The sequence below is a fragment of the Castor canadensis genome, chromosome 1 (genome assembly GCF_047511655.1).
Source record: "Castor canadensis chromosome 1, mCasCan1.hap1v2, whole genome shotgun sequence".
In the NCBI taxonomy this organism is placed as follows: Eukaryota; Metazoa; Chordata; class Mammalia; order Rodentia; family Castoridae; genus Castor; species Castor canadensis.
This window is the reverse complement of record NC_133386.1, coordinates 187,743,695-187,754,945: the sequence shown is the minus strand read 5'-3', so window position 1 is coordinate 187,754,945 and position 11,251 is coordinate 187,743,695. Positions and strand designations below refer to the sequence as shown.

General features: G+C 31.7%; 1 protein-coding gene across 1 annotated transcript; it reads left to right on the top strand.

Annotated features, from left to right (window-relative positions):
• Window positions 1-9,774: 9,774 nt before the first annotated feature.
• On the top strand, window positions 9,775-10,713 carry LOC109679479 (olfactory receptor 8H1-like). The gene has a single exon (XM_020154670.2). It carries the CDS (start codon window positions 9,775-9,777, stop codon window positions 10,711-10,713), a length of 939 nt encoding a protein of 312 aa, XP_020010259.1.
• Window positions 10,714-11,251: the final 538 nt, after the last annotated feature.

Here is an 11,251-nt window from a genome sequence, read left to right as displayed (position 1 = left end):
CATTTGATTCCTGTAGCTTCATAAGGAAAATGAATTCTTGAATTAAATATTTGCTTTGCATTTTTATGTTCTTGATGGTGAAACACTTATAGCAATATTGACCATAAAGACTTAGCAGTATCCTAAAACCTTTGCCAAGGCAAGGCACGAAATTTCTTTATTTTGAAATCTTATCAATATGTTCTAGAATTAAAGTTTTAATTTTCTCTGCTCTAAAGGTTATTTTAAAAGTATTTGTTTTCTAAGTTATTTTTTCTTTTTTAAACTTTTGAAAAATTTGTTTATTTTTATTGTGCTGGGGGTGTACATCATAGCATTTATAAAAGTTCTTACAATGTATCAAATATATCATACTTGAATTCACTCCCTCCAATTCTTTCCTTCATCCCCCATCCTCCAATACCTGAACAGTTTCAGTAGGTATACTTTTTTCATTTACATACATTTGTATATATTATTCACACCATATTTATCTTCCCATACATAGATGGTTTTAAGGAAACCAATATAATTTTATAAATGATTTATTTTTAAAATATATATTAATCCTGTTTGCAGAAAGTTGTAAGTTTTTCCTAAATGCTTTCTGAGTTTCAAAAACACAACTTCTCCATTTTGGCAGTTACTTTAAAATTATGGTAACTAATTTATCAAATATTTTAAATATGAGTGAAATTTCTCCAATATCTTATTTCAAGATTTTGTCTTATCCAAAATCAGTGCCACATAAAAATTGTAACTTATTTTGGATGCATTATTTGTATTTTATACCATCAATGTATAGTAAAGTAAATTTTTTTTTGTTTGTTTCTCTTTTTTTTTTCTTTTATTATTCATATGTGCATACAAGGCTTGGTTCATTTCTCCCCCCTGCCCCCACCCCCTCCCTTACCACCCACTCCACCCCCTCCCGCTCCCCCCCCCTCAATACCCAGCAGAAACTATTTTCCCCTTATCTCTAATTTTGTTGTAGAGACAGTATAAGCATTAATAGGAAGGAACAAGGGGTTTTGCTGGTTGAGATAAGGATAGCTATACAGGGCATTGACTCACATTGATTTCCTGTGTAAAGTAAATTTTTATGTTATTATTTTGATTTATCAGTGGTCCTGTAAATGCCCTATATCATTCCATATATTCATTATCTTTTTTCACATCTCTAGTCATTTTTACAGTGTCTAGCTTTACCTTCCCTTCATTTATTCCTGTGATTTAGAAAATTCATACTGTCAATTTGTGCTGGCAAAAATTCATTAGAAAATATAATGTTGTAGATAGCATTGAATTTGAAAAAAATTCATAAAGTCATTAAATTAAGGTTCTTTCTCTTCTTTTCTATATACACCCAAAAGAATCTTCACGGTATTTTAAATGATTACAATCTAAAAGTACTATGAAAAAGGTAAGGCTATTTGCATTTGCCCTATAACTTTTGTATTACATTACTTCATGCTATATTTTGTGTAAGATGATGTGTGGAAAAAGTTAAATTGTAATTCTTGGGTTAATGTTTCTATGTTAAAATGCTATGTAAGATATATATAGTATTAGAAAAGAATGTCACGTACTAGGCAAAATGTGAATTCAGTTTTGTTTCCAAAAATAAATTTCCCTCAACACTAATGTATCACAAGTTGTTATTTCCTATATCACATGCCCTTTTACTGTGTATATGATACTGCTTTTATATACTTCTGAAGATTAAGCCAAAATCACAGTATCTTATTGCAGCAGCTATAGATAATATTTGACAACATACATTGTCAATAGTGACTACATTCGATTGGTTTGTACTTTCTTTAGTATAAAAAGGGACTATTTTGTTTATGGCAAGATATTATTATGGATAATGAAACATAATATAATTGTGATGAGTAGTGGCGGCTCAAAGGACAATTTGTGTTCAAATGTGACATTGTTCTGACTAGTGGAGTGATCATGAACAAGATATATAATTTCTTTGTGTTCCAGTTTAGTCATGGATAAAACATAGCTATCAAATACTCTTTTTGAAAACTTGACCCATTTTTGGGGAAATATTTTGTGTTCATAGAGTTATCTTATCATGAACAAAAACACACAAAACAAAAAGCACGTGCTGAAAGTGTAAAAATTACGATGGTGAGAACCACTTTGAAATAGAAATGAACGGTGAAAGAAGGATGTAGAATGGTGAGGGATGGTCTCATTAAGAAAAGAAAAAATCAACATGCAGCTGTTTGCATAAAGTTTCAAGAAGGAGGGACTATAGAAAAATTCTAGGTAATTAGAGGACTAGCATTTGCAGGAAGGAGTTAGGAGGTCATGAAGTGACAACTTAGTGAACATGACGGATGTTAAGAGATGAGTTCATAAATCAAATACTGTTTTTAAATGGAGGGGGAGAGGCAATTAAGGGAATATAACAGAGGGAGTGAAAAGTTTCAAGGTACACTGTATGCGTCTATGGAATTATCAAAATGAAATCCCTGTACTATTAATGTATGTTAGCTTTTTTTTTTCAAAGTGAGTTCATACAAGCAAGGACTGAGGGAAATATTTTCTACTAGATGGCAATTACAAAGTTTTAGGCTTTTCCTCTTCCTTACTGTAATAAAATGTCTTGTAGATTTTGTGATTAAAAGTTCAATCTAATATTTAGCCATATCACTGTTAAACAGTAAATATTAGACTTTATTGGTAGGTTCTGTGCTTTAACCCTATTCCTTCTGAATCAACTTTAATGTGTTTTATCAGAAGAATAAGCATAAACCACACAAGACCTAGATGATTGTAACAGTAAGTTTAAACAAAGAATTAATAGTTCCTCGATCTAAGATGGTAACAGAGAAAGGGAAAAGGTAGACTCCATGTCAGTTCTATGAATAGAATCAGTTTATGCTGATGGAATGGATATAAAGTCTGTAAGATATAAAGAAAATTGCAGGAAAATTCTTAAGTCTTTACTGAAAGAAATAAAAGCCTGGTTTTCCATTGTATAATATTAAATTTTGTACCTGTAATGTTCAACTGCCAGCAAACTTTTTTCAATAAAATATATTACTTATATCTAAAATCCTTACATTCTGAATCTGGTGGTAATGAGAAAAATATGTTGCTACTCTTATCTACCATTTTGTCAATATAAATTGCAGCCACTAGTACCCTGATACCAAAAGTGGATAAGAACACAACTACCACAATTATCATGACTACAACAAAAACCTACAGACCAATTTCCCTGATGAACACAGATGCAAAAATACTCAATAGCATACATGAAGAATAAGTTCAACAATCCATTAGAATGATCATAACTATGATCATGTTTGCTGCTTTCTAGGGATCCCAGAATGTTTCTACATACACAAATCAATAAAAGTAATACTACACATAAATAGAATGAAGGATAAAGATCACATGATAATCTCAATAGATTTGGAAAATGCTTGATACAATTCAATAGCCTGCATGATGAAAATCCTGAAGAAATTTGTAATACAAGGAGCAAACCTAAACCAAATATAGGCTCTCTGCACCAAGACAACTAAAGTAATTTATTAAGAATAAGGAATGCAAAAAGGGTGTCCTCTCTTTCCAGTCTTACTCAATCTAGTGTTTGAATTCTTAGCTAGAGCAATATTAGAAGTAAGAGAAATTTTAGTGACATAAAGAGGAAAAGAAATAATTTAAATTATTCCTGTTTACAGGTTATAATCACAAATTTATTAACAAAGCTTGTTATAATAGATATCCTTTTAATATTTGTGAGACCTTAGTGGCATGCCTTCTTTCATTGCTGATTTTGATAATGTTTGCATTCTCTCTTCTCTTTGCAGTCCTTGGACTATAAAACAGAAGTTTAATACATTATAGTGTACATATTCAATGAGCTTTTACTATAAGATATTTGCAGTGCTATAGATTCAATTTCACTTTTCCAATACTTCTCATAAATTTTACTTTTAGTTACAGCTTCAATCTGATATACTATAATATAATTTTGCTTTAGTCATTTTTAAATTTATTTACTTACTCATATGTGTGCACATTGAGAGGCCATTTCTTCCACTGCCCTCTGCCCCCTCTCTCTCCCCGACCCACACTCCTTGCTTCCAAATTTCTAAAATTTGTTATATTTTTCTCCATTTTCCCTTTTTTTTGTTCCTTCTTTCTTTGCATATACCTTTGTTTCCTTCTGCTATTATGCTCCCTATACTTGGAAATTAATTGAACCATAGCCATGATGGCTATAATTAACGTCTATGTATGTTTGCATATGCATATGTATGTGCACTTGTGTGTTTAATTTTCCTGAAAAAATCTTCATCATGTTTTTATCTGCTTGAAAGTTTTTATAATATTAAAACAGATATTAAGTTTTGTTTAATACTTCTCTCCACTATTGTAAATATTAATCAGCAGTAATTTCAGTGATGAATACTTTCTCATTGCATCTTCTATAATCCTATGACATTTTTTATATGTGATACATAGTTCCTTCTAAATGAATTCATAATTTTCTACTTATCTTTGTTTTCAGTATTGAGATTCAAGAGTTGAACTTAATTTTTTCCAATCTCAAAATATGCATTTAGCTATATTTTACCCTTTTATTTATGAGATAGGGTGTTGGCATGTTACCCAGGTCTGTAATAATTTCTTGGGATCAGGAGACATCTCTAGCATCCCTTCCAGAGTACCTGGGACTACATTCAAATGCTTTTGTGTCAGGCTATTTAATTAAAATTTCCAGCATTATTTTTATTAAATACAAACTTGATATATTATACACAGAAATAATTTACACATGGACTTTGTTTTTAAATATAGATATAAATTATACAGAATAGTGAGTTTGTGATATTTTCATATACACATACATTTTGTTCATTTCCTCCCTCATTATCCTCTCCTATCCTTTCCCTCATATACTTCCTATTCTCTAATAGTTTCCTTTCTACTTTCATGTCATCTTGTTTTACTAGATTTTATTTAAATAGAAATCATATAATACTTGCCTAAATCTAATGTATTTCACCTAATATTATGATCTCCAGTTCCTGTTTACATGTTGTATTCCTCCTCCCTGAGGTCTGCTTGTATTTTTGGACCAATGATTTGATACAATTCTTATTTTTAGAGAACTAAGGACCATTATATCTTCAAATATTTATCTTTCTATGTATATTACATGGCTGGATATAGTAGCAATATTCTTACTTTTTATTAACATTTTCTTTATCATCCTGCATGATTGATACCTATTTAATTTGTAGTTCACATATTCTTTACTAATTTACATTTACTCTCCTTATCCTGTTTGAGGATTTGTCTCTGGTCTGTGAATGTGTTTGTGTTTATTCATATTTATTTCCAATATTTGAATGCACATTTTTCTAGATTCCGTGGTGTTTCTGGCATTTTCATATGTGTTGTTTACCTTCCTCCCTGCATCTTTTTCAAGTAATTATCAATGGCTTTATTTAAAAATTAACTGGAATATGTGTACTTTCACAAGTTGAGTTTCTTAGTTATTACCATAAGCATTGGCATAATCTGGAAAAGAAGACTTTTAGAATAAGGTTCACTCTCATTTCTGGAGTCTGTTTTTTCAACAACCTGTAATTGACTTTTACAATTCCTTAAAGTGTAGTTGAGTTGTTTCTACATATCTTTGTGAAACCCACACATTCTAACATCATATGTGTATTTTCTAAATTGAAATGATTCACGCATTCTATTTCCTTTTTAGGACTCTTCTCTTTCCTCGGATTTCAGAGTACTTGGATGAATGCAAGCTTAGCAATGGATTAGTCTCACAGAAAGTTATTACATTTTAGATTTAAAAAAAATTTTTAAATGGTGTGAAGTAAAGTTTATTTGCAGTTTTTTATCCAGTGTGCAAATGCATGTTTGGCAATCTCTTATGTCTTACCCATTGCCATGATTTTAAAAAAATGTGGTGGAACTTGAAATTAAGTACATATATACCTGATCTCATTGCCTCTGCTGTTATTCTGCTGAATTCTATACTTGTTTTAAAAGTTATTAGCAAATATTAGTTGTAAAAGTGGTTTCACTGTCATATTTTCACATATTCATACTTTGTCTTTGACCAGATTACCCCCCTATTACATTGTCTTTTCACTCATACCCATCTCTTCTTTTTATGAGCTTACTAATTTTTTTAATTATTCATTTATTCACCTGTAAATACATTGTTTGGGTCACTTCTCCCATCTCTTTCCTTTATTTTAGTTTTTAGTACGTTTCATTAATGCTTTGTTCATACATACATACAATATGTATTGATCATATTTATCTCCATCAATTGCTTTCTCAATCCTTCCCCTTTTGTATACTTCTTTCTTTCCTCTTTTAATGTTGTTCACCCATGCTGAGAACCTGAAAATTCTATGCATAGTATGAATCTTTTGAATTTTAAAATCAGTGAATCCTGTGCTCCAAAATTTTTTAATGCATTATTTTTTGTTTTATTTCTGCCACTGACTAAATTATGACTTAGTTCTTCCTAAATTTTTACCTAGAAATTGAGTAAGTAAACTCAAGTTAAGGTCAGTGAATCATTTCACCCCATGTGCAACAAGCTTAAAGTCACCTTTCATTTGAATGCTGATGTCATTTTTAACAGGTATGGAATATTGAGCAAATTACTTAAATTTTTATGTATGTTTACCTCATCTGTGATAAAAAGAGAATAGAAATATCTTTCTTGGATTTGTTATTTCATGTAGCTACATGAAATAATTCATGTGAAGGATTTATGTAATTCTTCAGTTCTCAAAAATCTTCATCTGTGTAGGTAGGTAAGTTATTGTAAGGTAGGTAAGTTTCTTCATTGCACCTAGCGTTTCTAGTTAGATATAAAACTAAAAGTGGCTAAACAATATTTGGAGAAAACATTCAAATGTACTTCAAAAAAGTTTTGTGTTACACATGCACCTGTAAGAATGAGGACCTAATAACCTAGGGAATGTTGCCTATTTTCATCTTTATGTTTCATGAAGAATAAGAAATTCAGGAGATATGATCTACAATGGGTATGATCTCATGATAACAGACTGAAGAAGGAGGACCTCACCAGAGTATCTGTCAGGTTCTTCATCCTTTTTTGTATTATAGGTCCTTTCTCCCTCCCTCCCTTTGCTCCTCCTCATTCTTTTTCCTTTCTTCCTTCCTTCCTTCCTTCCTCCCTCCCCCCTCCTTCCTCTCTCTCTCTCTCTCTCTCTCTCTCTCTCTCTCTCTCTCTCTCTCTCTCTCTCTCTCTCTCTTTCAGTGCAGGGGAACAAATACAGGACCTTGCACATCATGTGCTCTATCACTGAGCTTATAGTCCAGCCTTAAATATTCTAAATTCTTTTTTTAAATTGTCTGATTACACACATAGGAATGAGATTTTGAACACTAAATTAATTTCAAAATATTTTCTATTGTGAAGGCTGATGCTTTTCTTTTCCTTTTTTTCTTTTCGGCCATACTGAAGTTCAAACTCAGAGCTTCACACTTGCTAAGCAGGTGCTCTATCACTGGAGCACTCCTTTATGTCTTTTGCTTTGGTTATTTTTGAGTAGTGTTTCGCTCTTTTCAAGGGCTAGTGTGGACTGTATCATCCTTTTATTTATGCTTTCTGCCATAGCCGGTATAGTAGGAGGGTGCCAACATACACAGATATTGTATGAGATGTAGGTCTCAAAAACTTTTTCCAGAGATGGCTTGACACTAAAATCCTCCTGATGTCTACCTCCTGAGTAGTTAATTTTCCTTTATTAAACATACAAAAAAGGATGATAATATAGTAAAGCACACTGAACTTTTTGCATGCAGGTGATAGATGAAAATATAGAACACAGAATCTGCACATTTCTGATGGGTCAAAATGTGTATTTATCACCTCTTGAGCATTCAACATTTCCCTTACTGAATGATGGGACTCCAGCAACAACAGAACAAATGAAAGACTGGGGTTTATAAAAGGCAAACAGAGCAAAGGTCATGGTTTATCATAAAATCTTAGTTGTCAAATGAACGTGATACTGAATATATAGTATAGTAATAATTATGCAACTTCATATTTATTTATTCAAATATGTACTCTGTGCAAAAGGGAAATACTTAGGGGAAATCACATTAAAATTATCAGTTTAGACAGCTTTAATTGAGTTCTTTGAATTTTGATGTGTTCTATGTTTTTAAACAACACATTTTACACCTTATAGAAACACACTTTTCAGTATTCAGTATAAAATACTTAACACTTCATTGTGTAATCATAAAATAATACATTTTCTGAAAAGTTCCTTGCTTTCACACAAGTGAAAAGTTTCCTAATTCAATTAATCTTTTACCTCATACTTTTATGTGTTAATTATTTGTGAACTTAAAATTATTTAATAAAATTAGTACACCAAAGATCCACTGATCATTTTCTTCATTGTGGAGCTGCTATGTGGAAAAGCAAAGCCTTTGTTCATTTAGTCCTCAAATTATACACACCAAGTAATTTTCCTTTTGGTCCCTGAGGGTGACAAACTGTTGTGTGATCTTCATGTCCATTGAGTGAGGTGCCCTGGACTTTTCAGACTGAGAGTCACAGCACACGCTTCTCTGAATGTATTCACCATAAATCTAGCATCTTAAGATTCTTTTGAGAAATTTGGTCCCTGTAAACATTCCAGTTGAAAAACTGAACAAATTATCTAGGGTAATTTAAGTTGCTTCAGAATAAAAAAATGAGTGTACAAAAATTTAAAGATAATGATGTCAAGAACCACCAGTGCTGTACTACATATTTTTTTGCCTCCTTAAATGGATTTTATATTGAATTTGTGCAAAAAATTGAGGCTGATAAATTTTGGGGCATATGATATTGGAAGAAGTTTTTCTTTTCTGTTTTTTTTTTACCAACTTTGTCTCACAGTAAGTACTCTTAAAACTGAATTGTATTAGATTAGATAAAAAAAGGACATTTATTAGAAGAATATTCATACATATATCATTTGGGCTTTACCATGAGTATTGTCAACATTTGTGGAAACTAAAGGCAGAGTTGATAGAATCAGAGTGTAAAATCAGTGTGAATATATTCAAAATACAATCATAGTGCAAATTTGGTTCTGGATACTGAATTTAGTAAGACATTTCATGTCTTAAACATAAAAGTTTACTTGTGGTCTATGTTCAAAATGTTCCCTAAGAGTCCCATACAATGAAATTTACTTAGATATGAATCCTACAAACAAAACATTAAAAGATATGTTAAAGCAGTTTTCTATCATTGTACATTAAATATCCAGCATTTTGTTTAGGTTTACTAAACTAATTTTGAACAGGAAAACAGAAGTGTGTACATAGGCTTTGAAATCAAAATATCTTGATAAAACCATAAAATCAGCAAGCATTGCAATGACTCAGGAAATTATTGTGGAATTTACTCACCATTCCCCTTTTCTGAAAAATAACTGGATTATATAAAATCTATGGTATAATATATCATGTAGATTAAATATGCTAATAATGGAAAGAATTTGAAATAGTTTTCATTTCATTCTAATTATGAAGTATGTTAAACTTGTGCCATCATACCCAAATGTCAGTTTTATCCACCTATATCTGAAAATTAATCATTTCATGAGAACCTGTAAATTTATTATTGATTAGGAGACTATCTAAGCTACTTTAAAAATACATTAAAGCTAATCAAAATGAAACCATTTTAGAGTAATTTGAGCCAAGCATAAACCTTGATTTCTAATTAGTGTACAGGAGCACACTATGAGTATGTTGAACAACACACATGTGCCTGACTTCATCCTGATGGGGCTGACAGACTCAGAAGAGATCCAACTGGTGCTCTCTGTGCTCTTTCTCCTGATATACCTGGTCACTGTGCTGGGGAACGTAGGGATGATATTGATCATTCACCTGGATGTACAGCTTCACACTCCTATGTACTTTTTTCTCAGTCACCTGTCATTTCTTGACATCTGCTACTCAAATGTCATCACACCTAAAACCTTAGGGAACTTAGTGACTTCTAACAAGAATATTTCTTTTACAGCCTGCTTCACACAGATGTACTTTTTTGTTTGGTTTTGTGCTACTGAATGTGTTCTTCTCTCCTCAATGGCTTATGATAGATACATAGCCATCTGCAATCCTCTACACTATCCAGTAATTATGTCCACAAAGCTGTGCTGTGCCCTCCTCACTGGGTCTTATATGATTGGCTTTATGGATTCTTCTATCAATGTGTTTTGCATGAGTACATTGCATTTCTGCAACTCCAATGTAATCCATCACTTTTTCTGTGAGTCATCCCCAATTTTATCCTTATCTTGTGATGACACATTTGTCATAGAAATTGTAATATCTATTTTTGCTGGTTCTACCCTACTGTTGTCCCTAATCACAATATCTGTGTCCTATATGTTTGTTCTCTATACCATTCTGAAAATCAGTTCCACCTCAGGAAAGCAGAAAACCTTCTCTACTTGTGCTTCTCATCTCCTAGGAGTCACTATTTTTTACGGCACTACAATCTTTACTTATTTAAAACCAAGTAAGTCTTACACTTTGGGAAAGGATCGAGTGGCTTCTGTTTTTTACACCATTGTGATCCCTGTGCTGAATCCTCTCATTTATAGTCTTAGAAACAAAGAAGTAAAGAATGCTTTCACTAGAGTCATGCAGAAGAGTGGGGGTTCCAGGTAAAAAAAATAAGTGATTCTAAACATTTAAATGCATCTTTTCTTTCTTTCATGTTGGACATGTTCTTGGTCTTTCTGTAAAATCAATTGATTTTCTTCATGTTTACATTTCTGTGGAGCTGGTATATAATTATCCATGCATAGTTTTGGTAATATCTAGGGACATGTTTTTTAAAAATCCTTACTGTGATTGTAAATCAAAAAATAAGTGTAAATTTATTAGCTAAATATATGTGACTTTTAAAGGGTACTGATAATTTAAATAACAGAATAAGATTGTGTTTCTTAAAGTTATGTGATACACTATACTTTGTATCTTCCAATTTTACAGAATTTTATTATTAAAAAAGATATGTATTTTGATAAAATGAAACTAGTTTCAGAAATCATTCCCTTTACTAAGGGAAATGAAAGTGCAGCAGGGGGGAATGAAAGAAAGCAATGGAAGGGATGAATTCAAGTATAATATATTTGATACAGTGTAAGAACTTTTGTAAATGCCCCAATGTACCCCCATGCAGCACACCAATAATAATTTTAAA